This window comes from Cyanistes caeruleus, chromosome 2, assembly GCF_971803275.1.
Source record: "Cyanistes caeruleus chromosome 2, bCyaCae1.hap1.1, whole genome shotgun sequence".
Classification (NCBI taxonomy): Eukaryota; Metazoa; Chordata; class Aves; order Passeriformes; family Paridae; genus Cyanistes; species Cyanistes caeruleus.
The window spans coordinates 41,676,392-41,696,266 of NC_141702.1; the positions used below are offsets into that span (position 1 = coordinate 41,676,392).

The window sequence follows — 19,875 nt, forward strand, 5'->3', positions numbered from 1 at the left end:
TTGATGATTGATTTTTTCCTATTTGTTACGGTAAAAGAACTTGGTCGTATAAAGTTTTTTTCAGTAGAGACAATGGATGAAAAGTCATAGTGGATTTCAGGTACATTAAAAGCAGTTCTTTCATATCGACATTAACAGGAAAATGGAATTATCCCAGATGTATATATATATGATACAGTATTTTAATAATGTTTTTAAATTGATCTGGCTTATCTGGCTTGGAATGGCATGTCTGAAGTATTCCTCATCACTATGATTCTTCAGGTGTTGATCACTCCTAAAAATCTAGTGAGCTTTATCTAAGTGGTTACTGTGACAGTAAAAATGGGAAGTGCTCAGCTGTACAGCTATCATCCACTGTACACAGCCTATAAAACTTCATGGGCAACAGATTGAGCTGTAGATACGTGATCCCATATTCCCTGGTGTCACTATTATAGGGCAGAGACAAACTGCCTTATCATTAACACTCTAAATAAAGAAGCCATGAATGAGACAACTGAAGCAAGTTAAGAATAACATACATGCTTTTTTACTGCTTTTAACTTTTTTCTCACTGTTTTGAGGCAGTAGTGGAATTTTAGGCTATTCCTCCAGAATGTGCTGCTGGTTGCATCTGAGAACTAATGTTTCTGCCTACCATGGGTCTATAAACTCTCTTTAAAAAAGCCCCAAATCCTAACACTTGCATTTTTCAAGCTGTTAGACAGAGATAGGCATTGGTTTGGCTGCTTGTCCACATATGAATGGTAAGATTTATGACTCTTCTGTCTGCTTATCTGAAGGCTTGCAGTGCATTCCTCAATTTGATTATTAATAAGGCTATCCTGAATACAAAGTATAGCAGCAGTAAAGAACAGCCTGCTTGGGAGGGAACAACATGACACAATATGCTATGACATCTTCTGGATACCATCATCCCTTCATAATTGAGTATATCTGAACTGGAAATCCAATTCTTCAAGTTTCCTTTCCATTTTATAGAAAAATGCAATGTAATTAATGGCTTGTCTCCCAGTATTAAGCCAGTGGATTTGCATGACATAGTCTTTAAGAATACTCAAGGTATTTTTTTTTTTTGCTATTATTTACATACTCAGTAATAAATATAGGAACATAATAGTAAATTTAAAGTTACTGAATAAATTTCTATTTCTTATGCAGCAGTGGAAAAACACAATTTAAATTTTTTCATTTTTGTCAGTGCTTGGACTCATTTATGTGTCTTTCATGAGCATCCTGGAAGCATCTAATGCATAGAAGCAAACTTGCAAGGTTTCTCCATCTGGAGAATGAGGATCTGTTTTTTTATATATACTCTGATATGCAGAATTCAGACATGTGTCTGTCTGAGCTCCTGGTCTTCTTAGTGGTTGAGTTCAATTTAAACTATTTAGATGTTAATTTAAACAATGCTGCTGCCCCATGTGCTGTATCAGCTTGGCCAGAGCTGTATTCACTACTGAGAAACCTGGCATTTTCAACCATTTTGCATATTACTAGGAGACGGAGCACTTTTGAGAACCAGTTCATTTGAGTCTCTTAGTGTGAAGGTTATGACAAGCCTACACCTGCCAGCATCCAAAATATTTTACTATATATTTTACTAAACTGGAATGAAAGAAACCTAGTGGATTTTGACAACCTACAGCTTAGAAAATAGCTAGGACTCTTCAAATATATCCTCTAGGGTTCTTATTTTTAATTTCAGTGTAGTGAAATGTGCAGAATGTAAAAATATTCAGGAGCGGGAAAAACGCTCTTCCTCCTCCTAGCAAAATATCCTAATCATAGAACAACAGAAACAGGTATACTACTTCTCTTTTTCTTAGGTGTGGAAATATGCCCTGAAACAGACAGACCATATGATGCCAGCTTTTTTTTTTTTTTTTTTTTTTTTTTTTTTATCACAGGGATACAGAATAAGTCAGTGGTCAGTGAGTGAGGGGAGATATCACTGAATGGTGTATGTGGGCAATTACACATCATGGCCACTCACAGGAGATGTCATCTTCATAAAATTGTCTTACTATTTGATGGACTGTCACTTGCATTAGGAGTTACCTAGATAAGCAAGGTCAAAATAATTTTATTTTATTTTTTTTTTAATGCTGAGAGTTTAAGGCTGAATCTTTGACAGCGAATTCCCTCTCTCAAGGATCTAGAAATCAGCATAATGAAAAATGCAGGAATAAAGAAGGAAGGTTGTACTGCGCTTCAGATATATTGATATTAGAGAAGAAGTTTCCAATGAAAAAACTTCAGGAGAACAAAGAAACTGTAATGTTTATTTCTTTTAATTAATCCATTTAGCTTAGGATATAATTAGGATTTCATAATTGTTTGTGTGATACTGATTTATTCAAATATATTTGAATAAGTGCCCTCCAGATGCCTTAGGAAAGCCTATGAAATCTATCTTAATTTTTGTTTTGTTTATGGAAATGTATTTATATGGTCTCTGAATATCTATCCTTATAATTTACCTAATTTTTAGATTTCTGCAGCAATCTAAAAACATTTTCCCCAAACCAAAATACTATCCTCCTATATTTCACCATTTGAATTGCAATGTTTACACTCTGTAAGTCTTGGCAGCACAGAACCTTGTCTGTTAGAATCTGCTTCCCTGAACAGAGCACTTTATTAACTTCAAAAGCAGTAGGCTGTCGTTCATGTTTGTGTTCAATTATTGTGCAAATAAACAGGGCATTTTTTTTGAGTTTTAAAATGTACTAGGCTTATATATTTATGGAATACACTAAGTTTCTTTAGCTTTATCTCCGACAGTTTTATTAATATTGGTTACAGATTGCATACATATATATATATATATATATATATATATATATATTCCATGCTCAATCAATTTGGATTTTCCTAGATATTTTTTTTTTTTCTTAAGAGTCTGCCTTTCCCGTCATTGCCTCTTTTCCAGTTTGAAATGACTAATGTTTAAATAATTATTAGTCATGTCTTATCTCAGTGGCTAGGGTTTGTGCTTTTAAAGTGATATTATATGAGCATCTGCTCCTGTGGCTCTTGCCAGAAATTAAAAGGCTGATCTGCAGGAAAAAAAAGGTTAACACCTCAATTTTGTAGTGAGAAATGGATTGCAAGAGGGAGAAGATTTGCAAAACCCAAAAGCCTTTTATATTTAATACTGTCAGTAAATAGTAAATACACATCTTTTTGCTTTACCAACTGTCTATCTGCTTGGTTACTCACAAGACTGTTTACAAACTGACTGCAGTTTTTTAAGTTTAGTTTGATCACTGGATATTTAGATTCTGAGAACTTCCTGCTGAGAAAGTGGCAGTGATGAATAATTTTTTTTTAGGCTGTACAAGTACAGATAGGAACATTACTTTGGAAAAGAATAAATACAAGTAAGGAGAGAGTGAACTTCTTTCAGAGGCATAATACCTAGTTTGTAATTAGTGATCTTGGCCATTTTCTGTCCATTAGTATTCACAAGTCTCTGTTAAAATGAGGCTGAAGGGACCACAAGGATGCTGGTAATTTTCTGAGGTATTCCATGTCACCACAGTAAGAACACATCTTCAAATTACTTTTATTGTCACAGTATCCTTGTCCCTTCCAGATCCAAGAATAAATTATATTACCCTAAAGTATGTATAAATGTACATTCTATGGACAATGATATCTCATTAATGAGAAAACCTGAAGCACAGCACTATGTCACAAATATATTTGCTTCATTTAAGATGAAGGTTGGCTCAAAAGTGTTCTAGAAATTGTTTATTGTTTGAGGCATGTCCTACTCTGCTGCCTTGCACAGCTGCAGGATCATGTCCAGGGAGGCTACAAATACTGGTGGCCAGCATGGGACTCAACGAGATGGGCTTCTGCTCAGTTAACCTCAGGAAACCATTTATTCAATACAGGAACAAACCCAGCTTAGATCCAGAGAGAGAGAGAGAGAGCCCCGAACAGAGGCAGGGTGATGGGTTTTGTGGGACAGAACCAGGGTGGTGTTTAAGGTCGGGGTCTAATAGGAACGCAGCAAGGGAGAAACCCCAGGGGCTCAAACCCAATCAGAACTCCCTGGGCTGCCACCCCATGAAGGTCCAGGGTGGGGCAACTCTTATGGACTCACAGGACCCATCCCCTGAGGCAGGGGGATGGAATCCACTCTTCCTGGGCTTTAAAGCCAAATCTCTCACTTTAACAATGCTTATCTGAAACTAAATCTTTGCCTCCATGGCACCTCACACTACTCTGGTAGTATGACCTATTTGGGGATGCTTTCATTGCAGGATAGAAGTTATGTATGGTTTCTTGGATTCCTGTATTTACTGAGAATGAAGTAAAGAATGAATCTACATGCAATTCAGGGCAAAAGAACAAAATCTGAACTTTTTGCTCAACATATTTATCAGTTCAGGCAAAAGTCATGCTAAAATATCTCTACATTTTAATTTCTGGAGGCAATTTGAGGCATCCCAGTTCTGTGCTCCTTTGTATGTTGTATTTTCAGTGAACTGTTGAGTTCATTATTAATGGATTATAAGTAGAAAGCAAGAATCCATGTCTCCCTTCCGCCAGCCACATACACATAGGTCCTGGAAGATCTGGAAGGGGCAAATGTATTAGTTTCAAGTTTAACTATATAAAATAGCAGCACTAGTTATAGTTGCTATGTAATAACTAAATATACTTCACTCCTCTCCTATTTTGCTTCTGAATTGTGTGGTTAATATATAACGCTACACTTTTTTTTTAAAATTCACAATACTAAAATGAGTGGAAAAAAACACAACATGTTTTCCTTTAGGTAAGTTCTAATTGTTGCAAAAATTGTTTATTTTTCGACTGACTCAAAGCTCATCAAAATCATGAGTTACACTGTATCAGATTTATGAAATTGAATATTTCAGGCTGATGAATCTTTTCCAAAAGGATGATTAAATATGTTATTTTATGCCCTTTTTACTTACTAGTGTTTTTATTTTTGTTCTTTTGTCTTTGTCCCTCTACCAGGAGGCATTTTTGAGTGTGTGGAATCTGGTCCAATGGGAGCAGAAGAATTAGCCTTCAGATTTGCTGTGAACACAATCAACAGAAACAGAACTCTTCTGCCAAACACCACATTAACATATGACACACAAAAGATAAATCTCTATGACAGTTTTGAAGCATCCAAAAAAGGTAACCTTTTGCTTATTTAGCTTTTTAATGAAGAAATAAGGCTCACTAAGTTTACTTACATGTAAAAATGTCTATCCAATGAAGCCATATGCAATGAGACTGACATTATTGTCAATGGCATTAAAGAGCTGCTTTATTAAAGGTTCTAATGGTAACTGCTTGACAATTACATTGTCACCTTTGCTCCCATTAACCCTATCTAAAAGCTATTCCCTGAAATATTTAAAATCTGAAATAAATTTTGCTGAACATTGTGACGAGGGTGTTTCTGAGACCAGTTCTGTTAGAGTGAGAAATCTCACTATCTCCAAAATTTATCCAGCAAAATGCCAAGTTCTACTGAACTTGGGATTCAATTTTAAGTATTCAATCACTTGAAGTACATTTTCACAAATGCATTGATATAGTTAATCATGGACTTCAAAAGGGAAGTAGTAGTTGTAATTTTGTGCATTTTATACCAACATGGCACAAAAATAAACCTAAATATTAAGTCTGTGCTTAAGACTATCCCTGTCATATACATGTATCGGCCTGAGTTATGCTCTTTTCTCCTAACTATAAATTATATGTTTACAGAAGAACTAAGAGTAAAAATTAATTTTGAACAGTCTTCATAAATTTTAAGGTATTTGATTCTCAAACAAAAAAAAATCCACATTTTCAGATTGCTTTGCATTTAAATCAGGGACAACAGATACAAGTTTCTGCACCACTGCTGTATTCTAGAAGGTGCAAACACCAAAATGTTCAATGAGTATTTATGGAAGAAAGTATAAGGCCTTGTGTCAAAACTGCACTGTTTTACATGTCCTTTAAAAATATTTATATAAAATGAAGGGCTAATTTTATATGAATACTATATGTAACAAAACAATAAGAAGGGTGAAAGAACTGGAGATCAGTCTGTGTTTCTTATGGCATGTTTCTAGCCTAAATCTGCCAAATGATCTGGTCCCAACATGTCTCTCCCAAAGCATTAAAGGCAGAAAGCTTTATACAGTGAGGGATTTTTGGTGTTATGGTGGGCTAAGAAGAGTGAAAACACTTGATACAACATTAGAAATTATACAAAAGGGAAAGTTCCTGTGTCATGATTAATGTATATGAAGGGCAACTTAAAAGTGGAATTTAATACTAATTAAATGTTCAGTGTAGAACTGAAGGGAAATTTTTACCCCTTTTACCGTTATAGACTAACAGAGTTAATCTTGCTAACCTGTTTTATCTGTTTATTTGGCAAATAAATAATTCAAATATAGAATCTTGTTAGGCATGAAAAGAAGGTATCCTTATTTGTACAGAAATACACACGGTTTGGTCATTGAAAGATGATAATGAAAATTGGTAATTTTTCAGTTATGGAAAGTTATAGGGTAAATATTTAATCCTAGTAAAATGGTTTCTTTGCAGAGTAGCAGGTAGAAGAAGAAGAAAGGGGCAAAAATGCACTTTTAATAGGGTATTTTTGAGTTGTTATTCTAGTGTTTTGGATAATGGATTAAAGCAGGTTTTGAGGGAGACTGCTGTTTCCTTTCTATCTCATCCAACCATAAATAAAAGGGCAGAATCTTAATTCTGTTTCTCTCATTCTTTCCTTTACACCTTCCAAATTCAACTTCTTCCTGGCTCCTGCACATGCCGACCTATGAAATCTAGCAGGACAGTTTCTCACCATGCCTGAGGGATGAAGTAGAGAGCAGAGAAATTTCTCCTGAGATCTTTAATTCTTTAATTATTTCCTGAGAAAATGCAACTACTTTTAGCCCTTACTAAAAGGGGTTTGCTAGCCTGAATATTATGCTGGTAATTCTCATTAGACTATAATAGCTGAAGTTAGAATGGCAACATGCTATTGATTAGGCATATTGAATAGATTGCATATATTCATTTTTCCCAATTGCATCTTGGATGACAATGCAACATTTTATTTGTAACTGCTCAGGCTGTATCAAAATCTGTGTAATCTTTTAGTACTAATAGCTTTTTGCATCATCAGTTCACAATAAGGACAACTGCATTTGTGCTCACAGGTGCTTTAGTTCAGAATCAAAGGCTAAAGGTTAATACAAAATGGTTCATTTTATTATGAAGGATCCAAAGCAGAATTTTAACAATGAAGTTTAAGCATTTGACTCATTTTTGTGGTTCATTATCATGTCCATTAGTGAGCAGGCAGGCACTGCACCAAAAATGGCCTGTTTAGACCTCTTGTTAAAACATACTTTTGAAGTTGAATGTAGATGAAATATTAATGGCTTTTTAAAGGTACTATATGAAAAAGCAACCTGAAGGCAAGATGATATTTCCAAGGTACATTTGAGTGAAGAATAATGTAAATGCAACAAAATACCTCTCAATGTTCTAAGAAAATTGGTATGCATCTGATAGAGCCAGTGCCATATTAAATCACATGTGAAAGCATTGCATTATTCAAATCTCAGAAAGGGGGAAAAAAAAAAAAGTCCATTCAAAAGCCATCTGGTAGCTATTGCTGTTGTTAGTGATCCCATTTACTGACATTTGCATAAAGCTTGTTGATTACTCTTAGGAAGGGCAATATTAGCATAAATGTTTTTTTATTGAGCTAGTCATTTAGGCAACACACCGAATAGCAATGAAGATCCTGTGTGTCTGACAAGTTTATTTAAACCACCGGTGTTCTGCAGCAATAAAAAGGTGTGCCAGCATAGTTTCTGAAATGCACTTGAAAGACTTAGCAATATTTTCATCAAGTTGAAAAGAATGTGCACAACAATTAATTTTGAATTGATGAGAAAAGCAATGCAGCAAGACGTGTTTCCACTGCTTGTTTCCTCAGCTGTCAGGAGCATTGATGGTGGAGTAACAGAATTAATCAAACCCCATATAAATACTCATGTCTAGTTTGGTTTTCTTTACTTCTGTCTACCAGTGAGTTGTTTTCCTTGAAGACAGAGTCTGTTTTTCAGAGCTGCATACTCATAAAAATAATGCCTGTTGTAGTGAAGAGATTGGAGCAAGGCCTTGTCCCAAACTCTGGTCTTCATTATTGACTATCTTTTCCTGCCTTCTTTTTGGCACGTCCTAACACATATTCAGCAAGATGATTCTGGAGTATGCTGTGGGAGATGATACAGACCAGAGACTGCTGATGAACAGTACAGGTAGAGCCACCAGAGTATCAGAAAACAGGAGGCTGAGTCCACTTCAATACAGCAGTATCACGTCGGTGACTCACAGGGCCAGTTTTATAGACTCATACAAGTATAGCAAAACTGAGCATTTCCAGTTTTTAAGAAGGGACAATTAATTTTTTTTCACTAACAGACAGCAATTTAATTTTAGGAAAAATGTTGGTCCATAGATTGTACTAGCCAACATGCCTGTTTCAGATACAGAAATTCAAATGTCCATTTTAATGAAATTAACCCTGTGCCTGATAATTAACTGTGAGCTACTTCACATGTAAACTTCCTGAGTAATTAGGACCTTAGTAGAAATAGTGTTGGTTGATTGAGGAAGAAGTTATCACTTAACCTAGATTAGAATACTGTCCTGTTTGACCATTTTCTAAATATAAGATGAAGCTAAGCACAAACCAGATTTGTCAGTATTTTTAAAAAGATGCATAAGTTCTGGTCTTTGCCACTTCCACTGACTGAATATAAACACTTTTAATAAACACAGCTGACCGCTATTTAGATCTTAAGAGTCAGTATTCATCTGTTTGTAATGAAAGCTTGGACGTATATTCTCAAGTTGAAATGTGTAAGTGAAAGCGTTAAACGAGAAGGGAGCTCTGTCAGTAAGACAGTCATATTTCATGGAGTGCCTTTTGTTTAATATGAATTGTGCAATCCCTTCTGGCACACTGCCTTTTTCCCTCTCATCATTGACAGACTTCTGTCTCCTCTTCAGCCTGCGATCAGCTGTCCCTTGGGGTGGCAGCCATCTTCGGACCGTCCCACAGCTCCTCCGCTAACGCTGTGCAATCCATCTGCAACGCTTTGGGAGTTCCACACATCCAGACCCGCTGGAAACATCAGGTGTCAGACAACAAGGACTCCTTCTATGTCAGCCTCTATCCGGATTTCTCTTCACTCAGCCGTGCCATCCTTGACCTTGTGCAGTTCTTCAAGTGGAAAACAGTTACTGTTGTTTATGATGACAGCACGGGTAAGGCCAAAGCATCGGACTGTGTGTGGATCTGCTCACATACACAGAGAGGGAGGAGGGGCATCACTACTCATATTTCATAATTTAAGAAATCTTTAATAATTTGCAAGAATTTTACTGGTGAAGCAGTGTATAACAGATAATGTGGACTTATTAGCATAAGTATTCTCATAAGTATGCTTCAGTTGTTGAATCCTGTGTGTTTGAGCTCACAGCTGTCAATAAATTGGTCACACTCTATCTGTGTTTTCTGCAGTGTCTTAACAGTTGCTGACAGCTATGTCTTTTGATTTTACTAAAAACTTAAACTTGGAAGAAAAATATGGTAACTTGAAAGATACACTAGTGTGCCCAGTGAAGTAGGAAGCCTAAATTCTGGTGCTGCTTCTGGTGTTGGTTGAGTTCGAAAACAGATGCCATATTTGTTTGGAATTTCAGATAGAATGTGAAGAAGGAGCCCTGATTTCAGCTTCTAGCAATTGGAACAAAAGGAAGTTGGGAGGTTTGTTTTGCAGATGAGTTGCAAGAGCTAAAAATGAACTCCTGACTTTCCAGCAGAAATATACTAGGTTGTTACCTTTCCCTTAGTCACCCTAAAATTTGTTTTGCCTTTCAGTTTCACCTTGACAGTGGCAACTTTGAAAAATGCTGTAAAACTAACACTTCATTTGAGGTCTAGTGGTGGTCAGAAATAAGACCTTGGTTAAGAGGGAAATATCACTGTAATAGAAGATACAAGGAAGGCACTTGGCCAAAGAAGATATATTAAACCTGATTGGAAATGCTGCTAACTTCTTCCATGCTGGTTGATCCATCATTGTCAGGAAAAGAGCATAGTGAGACTCAAATCCTTCTTGTGGTTCATTGAACTGGAAGGCTGTTGATGTGCTCATTACATGATGCCGCTCTCTATCCAAATATGAAATTTAAAAAAAATAAGATCAAGAAACAACGTGAGGCTACCTGTAGGGAAGACTAACTCTGCTAGATAAACAGCAGTTATGACAGCAGGACAGAACACCTGCTTGCCGTTCAAGCTCGGATAAGATATACATACAGCTACCAAAAGGTGAAGAGGGAACAGAGAATACACTCCATCAAAGTATTTATAACTGTTAAATTTCTTTATGCTTTTTAAAAAACTGCAAGGCAGTGACATATAGAGGCTTCCGTACTACAAGTTTGTTGGCTGATGTTACCAAAAGTCTCAGGGAATCAAACTTTTGATTTAACATTTAAAATCAAACTCTAGCTTTATAGACTTAAGGCAAGCAATATGTAGCTTTTTTCTTTTTTTTCTCTTTTTTTCTAATTTTTTTGTATTATTCTGAAATAGGAAAGGAAGCTAAAGTGCCAAATTTTAACTATACGATGATAGAAAGAAGTGAGTTGCGGTGACAGAGTTATTGATATAGGTTTGTGTAAATTGCAAATATTTCACCTTGATTAAAATCATTTGGAGCCAAACTGTTTTTTCAAGAACGGGTTACCTCTTAAAACAATCAATTCAGTTAGAAAATTCATATTTTTTAATACTTTGAAACCACTTTGCTCAATACTTTCAAGTAATTCTCTTCTGTCCACAAAAAGTTAACCAAAAAATATTTTATGTTTAATGATCTTTCCATATCAAGAGATATATTGACAGCCCTGATAGATCTGATCTCAATAAAGCATGTTTTAAAGCCAAGAAATAAATAGAAATGGGACATTTCACCCCAGGACAGAATGAAAATGAAAAAGAAGATTTTTTATATATTTTATGATCTACTTGTTCTACTTGTTATTACTGTTAATATTTAAGAGAGAAAAAGCTCTGAATATAAACACTTTTAGAATAATTTCAAAATAATTTTCACAATGAATTAATAGAGTGAGTTACTTAGTCTATTTGAAAAGCTTAAAGGAATATTCCAGGACATAATTTCTTTAAAATTATATTTCTTTCTGGAGTGGCCAGGCCCTTCATATTATGGTACTGGTTGTTCCCATGGATAAGCAGTAACCTCATATACAAAATCTTCTTTGTTTTTCCCTTAAAATCACTTTCTGTCTGAAGAGGCAGAAAAAAATAATCAGTTTTAAAAAGGTTATCTGCTCTTTTTTTTGTGGTATTTTCTGTAAGTGAATTTAAATTCTACTTTTTAAAGACTGTCAACTTCTGTTTGTTAGTAGCATCTCCTATGGATAATTCCAGGACTTCAAAAGCAAATTTCTCTGCTGGGAAGCATCGCTTGCCTTTGAAGTACTTACAGGAACAACTCTTAGCTATGAGAAACTATCAGTCTTAAAGAAGCAGATTTTTATATCTGCTCGAGTTCAAGTGCAAGCTGGTGGGTTTTGAGGCAGGGGTCAAGGAATCTTTTGAAATGAAGTAGTTGCTTGACCTTAGGAAGAGGTTCTTTCCTATCATAAGACAAATATTCAATTGGCAGTCTAGGACTGGACCTGAATATGATGTTTCAACTAAGATTTAGGAATTATGTTGTATGATTTGCACCATTTAAGACTTAATTTCAATTAAAATTAAGGAAATGAAGACAAAATATTTCTCACTGTTTGTGTCTCTTTCTTCCATTTGATCAGTGATTCCTTAATGTAAGATGGATGTAATTATTAATTCCTTTCTCCTTTGTTTCTCTTTTAATTACCCACATCTTACACTCCTTTATTGAATGGTTGTTTAGGATGATAATGTATGTCTTTTTATGATTTTAGAGCTACGATTTCCTTTATCTAAATGGGCAATTTCCCAAAGGGCATCCTGGTCAAGACAATAATAAGCTGGTATAGCAGCTACAGTGATAATTTAATTGCTAAAACTAATAGTTTTTTGGAGATTCATAATCACTTTATGTATTTTTATGATCAATGTAAACATGGATACAAAGAGAGTTGATACTTTTATTATATTGAGGAAGAAAAGGTATAAAGCATGCAATAACTAGGTCTGGATACTTCTCCAATAAATTATGAGGGTTTTCCTATATGTCAAACTCCTGCAACATTATAGGTTGCCTCTTAGGGACAGCATGATTTTGTGTATCTATTTAACTATTTATATTTCTACAAATGTGTTTATGTCCTTACCTGTTAGGGCTCAGTTTTATGATTTTTCCACGGAATCGTTAAAGTTTTGTAATAATAAAGGAGAGATATCTCATCTGCTTCAGAGCTAAAAAAAATAAATTGTGTCCATGTTCTTCATCTCCTCAGTGTAGGATATATCTTCTAGAGTAAAAACAAATGGTAAAAGCTGTGTGGTTATTTGACACTCTGCAGCCTGTAAAAGCCCATGTTAACTCTAGTATCACTCCCAGAGGTACGCTAGAGATCAAGTGCACAGTTCAGCTTCCCCAGGACAGCACCATCGTGTCCAGCTCTATTCAAACCCCCATGGTTCTGCCTTGCATAAAGGAAAGCCATTTATGTGTCTGATCCATGTAAGTGTAGATGCAGTCTTCCATACTGATTTTTTTGTGCCTTTCAATCCATAGACTAGCTGCCTTCAAAAAATTTATATGACATGTCCCTGCCTCTGAGGATGGGATTGTAACTAGATGATTAAGGTTCCTTCCAACCCAAACTATTTTATGATTCTATAAGATGTATAAAATAGATATTTGTATTTGGTCTGTATCTAATTTGATTTGAGATTGGGTGGTATGAAGGTGGTACAGGGGAAGTCAATGCTTGTTTAGAGATCAGTTCAAAATAAGAGAGAAAATCTGGAATCCCAGTCTCCCTTTGTAACAATCAAAGAGATTATTGCTAAGAACAGTAATTTCAGTTTGTTGTCTCCCTCATTGGAGTGTTCTCCCTATATTCTCTGAGAAGGAATAGCTGTACATCTTACTTCTAATTTGAGAAAAGGCATAAGTTGTTTTTAATGCACTATGGGTAGCAACTAGACCCTGTCCTATACTTTATGATGCAGAAGTGACTAAGAGAAGATGAATCTGTGCAGTCCAGCTATTGTTCTTCATGTCAGACTGAGCCTCCAAATACTGGTTTGTTCTGTGCTGATCAGACCTGCCTTGTGTTCAGGAGTCTGTAATGAGGAATGCAAGGTAGCTTGCCACAGGAGAAAATAAAGGTTGTGTCATGCTGAAATAGGTACAGAGAAGCTTCTAGAGGGACATGATCAGTAACAGTGTAGTGAGCAAAGATCAGGTTGGGTACAGTATAATAAGGAAGGCACAAGACTGTAGAAATAAGTTGAAGTAGATGAATAAACTAGAAAGGTTAATTCTACCTTGACTCTATAAGAAGAGATGCAGTTTTTACATTGGGAGTATGGTAACAGAAATAAACAATAAATAAATAAACAGAAATAAAAATGAACATAGAATGGACAAAGGTTTTAATATATTAATAAAGCCTCTGCCCTGCTAGTATATGGATTAGGTATTGTGGCACTAAGTGAATTTTTTCTTTCAGAGAATTAGAAATGTATGAGTCCTTTTTTTGTGGATCACAGTTTTAATAATTCTGAAACTCCCTTTCATTATTTTAATTTTTTCTTTGTATTAAATAATAGCTGCTTTCTGATTCCTTCTATGATTTGGTTTCCTTTTCCCCCTATCTCTCAAGAGTTTTTTTTTAATATAGCCCACCTGTTCTATAGGTAAAAACAAAAATGTAATGGGGCTCTAAAATACATTTCTTGTTAAAAAAGATAAATATTGCTTACTTTGATAATTTTAAATGGAAAAGCATATTCCTTTTAACTAGGATTTCATGTTAAAAAACAAATACAGAAACAAACAAAACTTCAGAAATCCCTACCCAAAAAAAACCCCAAAAAAACCAAAACCCAAATCCAAAACACCTCCTAGCAGGTTACTTTATTTTTTTTTCATCTTAAAGTAATTTATGATCTCTTTGCTCATTAAATTCCACTAAACTGTCCCTGGACACTAATTAAGTCCTTTCAGATTTACAGATTTGATACAGTCAATTGTCTTAAAGAAGGAAAAGTGGAAAAACGACAATATGTTTGTCAGCTGTATGTCCTAATGGATTTAATTGGTCTCAAAACAGTAACCTAATTTCAAGTACATATTCTAATCTCTGAGCTAAAAAAACAGAGTAGACAAACTGTAAATAAGTTTGTGAATCTCAGACAATTAAAAAAAAGGAAAAAATTACATGAATAGTTATGTGATGGGCTTTTTAATTATAGTGGCACTTGTATAGATATAAATATATTGATTATTTTATATATCAACAGAGCAAGTTGATATAAACAGGGTTCTGGGTATTTTTTCTTAATTAACTTTTGTTTTGGTCTTGAGTGAATGAGTATAAACACCAAAAATCTGTTACATCTGAGAACAGAAGCCAAAGTAAATGCTGAAAAATTATTTCAGAAATAAAAATGTTTTGTGTTGGTCTTTAGTACTGAATCATGTACTTTAACTAAAATGAAGGAAGCTGAAAGATGTCATTTTGTTGATATATTCACTTTAGTCTGCAGGTCGCATTGATTCGCAATAAAATAGCAATTTCTTTCTTGGGACCAGTATTAAAATTGCTATTACCTAATTCCCACTGTATTTGGTGTTATTTTGACCTCACCTTGGTTTTGTGTGCAGTTCTGCCCCCCACAATTTAAAAATATTATTAAGATACTTGACTACTTGATACAAATACTGTAACAGGCTTCCTAGAGAGGTGGTTGATGTCCCCAAGCGTGTCTGTGTTTAAGACTTCAACTTGCTTTAACTTGTTCAGCGCTGAAATTGTCAGGTATTTGGACAAGATGATGGATGCATGTCCCTTCCAACTGAATTATTCTATTCTCTTTTCCTAAATAAGAAATATTATCTTATTTCCAGATAACTTATATCTTGTGTTTTTTTTATGGCTGGGGTTTTTTCATTTACCTTGTACTACGATTGCTGAAGGACAGCTACTTTTTCGGTTAATATAATTTTAAACTGAGGGAAATTAAATATCTTGTGGGTGACATGGATTTGGGATGATGGCAGGTGGTCAATATTGTTAAAGGATTAAGGAGAAAAAGCTTCTAGGTGATTCAAAGTAAATTTTGGCTAGGGACAAAATTTCTCTTTAAGGAGAATATGCACAGTGCACTATAAAGATGAGAAAAAGTACTTAAGAGGCTTGAGACAACTGGCAACTGAGGAGACAAAGAAATGAGTTGGTCTGAAAAGGCCTGGTTGTCTCTGCTTTTAGATAAATTAATTAAACAATGTTTCAATTTATGTGAAAAGTTGCTCTCCTTTGTAAACATCTATATAACAATGGTCTGTTCTGAGAGAAGGAATGAGAGTTGAGAATGCTGTATTTGAAAGTTTGAAATTGGTATGATGCCAGTGCATTTCACCTGAATTTAGAAGACAAGACTTGAATTTTGGTGATCTATAACAAAAACATATAAACTGCCATGGCTGGCATGAAGTAGAATACATTCCAGTTTTGAAATTTTGGTATTTTTGAAAGACAAAGTTTGTTCAAAGATAGATGACAGGCAGAAAAAAGATGAAATTTTTTTTTACAGATAATCTGGGGTGCTCAGTCCACAGTACAGTAGGAAATATTTGCTGGGAGCAGATGAAAGAAAGCATAAAAGTGTTATGATTGTGATTTGTATTGCTGTGGACCAAGTTTCAAAACAATCACTAAGCCATTAAATTGAGCAGACAAGGCTTTTGCTTCCCATCCTTCTAGAATCATCCAACAAAATTAACCACTAGGCAGTGTTTTAATATCAACAAATATCTCAAACTAGGTGTTCACTGGGAAAAGGAGTATGGAAGGACACAACTGTTAAAACAATCTTAGAAAGAAGTTATAATATATGTTGACTTTTTTCATACTGAAAAGACTTGTGATATTTATGATACTGACTTGATGCTTGGGAATGAAAAATAATGGTTTATAATTAGGAATGTGCTAATGTACTAAACAGAATTTAAGAAATTGGTGAGATTTTTAGGGTTCTACTGTCTAGGGCAGGGAGTTGGACTTCAATGATCCTTGTGGGTCTCTTCCAAGAGTATTCTATGATTCTGTGGTGATTAAGTGAATATTGTTAAAACTGTAATTTCTCCCAATAGAGTTAGTTGGATTCTAAAATGAAGAGTAAATAATACCAAACTTGGTTAAAGGGAAGCAAAATTATAAAGGAACCTAAGTTTTCAAATCACTGGAGCGCGTGACTTCTGAAAAACCTTAAAATGAGGTGATCTTAATAATTACCATTGAGAACATATTGATGGTAAACAAAGTCTGAGAAGTTTGGGTAAGGTAGGCAAGCTCAGGTTCATCCCAACTTTGATATTTGTCCAGATTTTGAAGTGCACTTATCCTGGTTCCTTATGTTTAATTGACATCTAAATCATCTACCTATTCCAAACAACTTCCTTCCTAACTTGGAACCTGCTTAAAACTGGGCAGAATAAAGTGAGGTTGTAGTATGAATTTGTTAGTTGGGTTTTGTTTTGTTGGTTTCAGTTTGTTTTTGTCATTGTTGGTTTGGAGATTTTTGTTTTGCTTTGTTTTGTTTCGGTTTTTTGGTTGGTTGTTTGGGTTGGGGTTTTTGTTGTTGTTGCTTTTTTTTGTTTTGTTTTGGTTGTTGTTGTTTTAAATAGACCAGTAAACTGAATTTCTATTTCTGGGAAAAAGAACCCAGCTTACTTGTAAGCACTAAAAAAGTCTCAAAGTCTTAAGTTGGCTGAAACTGTGAGGTTTCCCTTATGAAAAGCAAATAATGTAAAATTTCCTTCTTTGCTAGGTAAGTGTGCCTTGAGGTCAAGGAAAAAAAAAACAAGTTGATGTGATACATATTGAGTTAAGAAAGCCAAACTGTTCAGGTTGACATTCATATATGAAAATTAGAACCATAGGTACTTAATGCAAAGTGTCAAATGGATGCAAACAAAGAGTAATAAATGTAAATAGATTGGTTGCATCTTACTGAAAAGATAGACTTGCAAGGTTAGTTTTCTGGTGTGGAGAGCATATAAATTACTTATGTGGGTGGCAATCTCAGAAGTTCTAATACTTTAGAAAATATAATTTGTGTTAAAGTGCTTTAGTAGTTCTCTCAAGCACAAGACATTGTGGATAAGCCAACAATAGCATTATGAGAAAGAAAACAGCACTGAACTCAGGTGTCTGATCTGAAATTCCATGTGTAAGAAATTCCTAGGTAATTAAAATTTCATCTGCATAAAAAAACAGTGTTACATTTTATTACATTGCTATTTGCAGCGTATCTCAAAAAAGATGAGAGTTCTTGAGATCAGAGGTTAAGGAAAATATGACCTGCGAGGAGAAGACTCCAAGAGTGTTACTTTTCTGTAGGGGAAGTAGACAAAAAAGTCTTGCACAAGGAAACAGATAAACTATCCTTTATGTTAGAGAATAGTTAGACACATGTTTAAACTGTAGCAGAAAGGATTCAGCTAGTAATATTTAGGTTAGAACAAAATAACAGGTGTCCTTGAAAAGCTATGGGAAATCCACCTCATGAGTTTGGTGGTTTGTTGGTGTTTTTTCTGGGTGGTGTTGGTTGTTTTGGGGTTTTTTTATTATTAATTTTTAGTCTTTAATTTTTTTCAACATCAATGTTTTCATACTGATCTTCCTAGACAGAATAGAAAAGACAGGTAAGGGTGACCTTCAGAGGTTCAGAGGTCTCTATCAGGACTATTAATTACCACTGATGCTGACTAATGTCTTATCAAATTATCTATTTTATATATATATATATATATATATATATATATATATAATATTATATTAAATTATGTATTAATATTAAGTTACTCCACTGTCATTGATACTGATTTCTCAAATTTGATTTATATTTATACAGTGTACATGATGAGAACTGCATCTGTGTTTGCTTTTGTATATTTATAATGTTTTGACTTGTGAAGTTTTAGCTAGCATTTATTCTGGTTCTATGAAGCAGATGCAGGGTTCAGACTACTGGTTGCTTATGAAGGGCTAGGTGCATACCTTTCCTGCAAATAAAGGAATTTGTGTATAAATCATATCAAAGATAGAGATTGGGGTGGTATAGCTTAGCGCAGAATGTTTAATGGAGATATGCTTGTTCATTTCTAATTGGTGTATTATCAATTAATAGTTATTCTGTGTTGCTTTAGTGGAATGAATGAAATGAGAATCTAAGGGAGGGTTGTATTTGCCAATGTGATCAAAGCATGAAGCTTCCCATGCATATAAGCTGGCATGGCAAGTGGCTCTGTTCCACATCTTTTCAGGCACCTGCTCAGAGAGGTTACAGCATTTGTAACACTTTTATTGAGTATTCTTATTGAAGACAGTAGACTCTTAAGCCTTCTTTAATAAATTCTAATTTGGTAGAATTATTATAATTAATAGGACTAATAATTTGGACAATGAAGAAATACTGTCCTGAATGATTACATATTCCATAGTGTCTTTTAAATACAGAGTGCTTCAAGAGCTGTTCACAGTAGTTTCAAGTGAAAAGTCAATTAGTAGTTATGTGCTAAACTCAGTTGTGGTATTTGGATGTAGCAGGTTGGTGTATTCCTCTACTAAGACAGATATTGCACATTTATTCTGTAAAGCTCAAAAATATTTTTCTAGTGTTATATGAATATATCAGTAGTATGGAGAAAGTTGTGAAGTTAAAATTTCATTTTCAAACAGTTTCGGTCTTTATGCAGCTGTTAGCAATTACTTTAGCTAGTTGTCTGCAGAAAAATGCTTAAATCCTGTTATTCTTTTCTAGTAAATGGGCCTGTAATTGTTCTTTGAAAATAATTCTATGTAGATTTTAATTAATTTTTTGAAAAGCAAAGTAAATGTTAACAAGATAAAAAATGCATGATTCTAGCCCATCTTTCAGGAAAACATGTTGCTACAGCTCTCAACCATATTTTGGCCAAAAATTGTATTTGGACTTACTGCAACAAGACTCAGTATTACAAAAACAAATTATGGATTAAAAAAAAAATTTTAAAAAAAATTTAAAAATTTTAAAAAAAAATTTTAAAAATCCACAAGGTATTTTATAGTATTTTTCTATAAGCCTAAGGAAGAGAAGTGGAGGTAATATTTCCAGAAGGTATAACAATGAACATATTTCAAATAGTGCTTTAAATTTTTTTGCTTTTGTGGGTTTGAATAAACTTAATTTAAATCTTACAGAAAATTGCCTTGGGAACTTCTGATCAAAATAATTATTTCTTTCATAAATACTGGAAATTTTTTTATTATGTCCAAATATAGAAATATGTAATAGGAAAAATAAGTGAAAAATGAAAAGAGGAAAACTGAGACAAGATCAGATCCACATTCTTGTATGGGACATACATTTTAAGATTTATCCAAACTGAAGTACAGTTTTGCTCTTATATTTTGTCCGCCAGTTGGAAGAACACTGTGAAATATACTTGTGATGTCTGTCCCTGTGTGAATTCCTCTGTGTCACTCTAAGGTCAAATATTACTGTCTTAATTAATTTCAATTAATTAATTTAACCTTCAGTTACAGAGTTTCCTTCTCTTGCACTCTTAG

General features: G+C 34.4%; 1 protein-coding gene across 5 annotated transcripts in view; it reads left to right on the forward strand.

Moving 5' to 3' along the window:
- The window catches only part of GRIK2 (glutamate ionotropic receptor kainate type subunit 2), a 353,896-nt gene that overhangs the window by 104,989 nt on the left and 229,032 nt on the right, over window positions 1–19,875 (forward strand). For 4 of the 5 annotated variants that reach the window (XM_086876642.1, XM_086876641.1, XM_086876643.1 and 1 more), the window contains exons 2-3: window positions 5,005–5,172; window positions 9,073–9,330. In XM_086876642.1, coding sequence (XP_086732768.1) covers window positions 5,005–5,172; window positions 9,073–9,330 — 426 coding nt within the window. Of the gene's footprint in view, window positions 1–5,004; window positions 5,173–9,053; window positions 9,331–19,875 lie in introns of those variants that run through there. The other variant, XM_086876645.1, reaches the window with a different exon arrangement.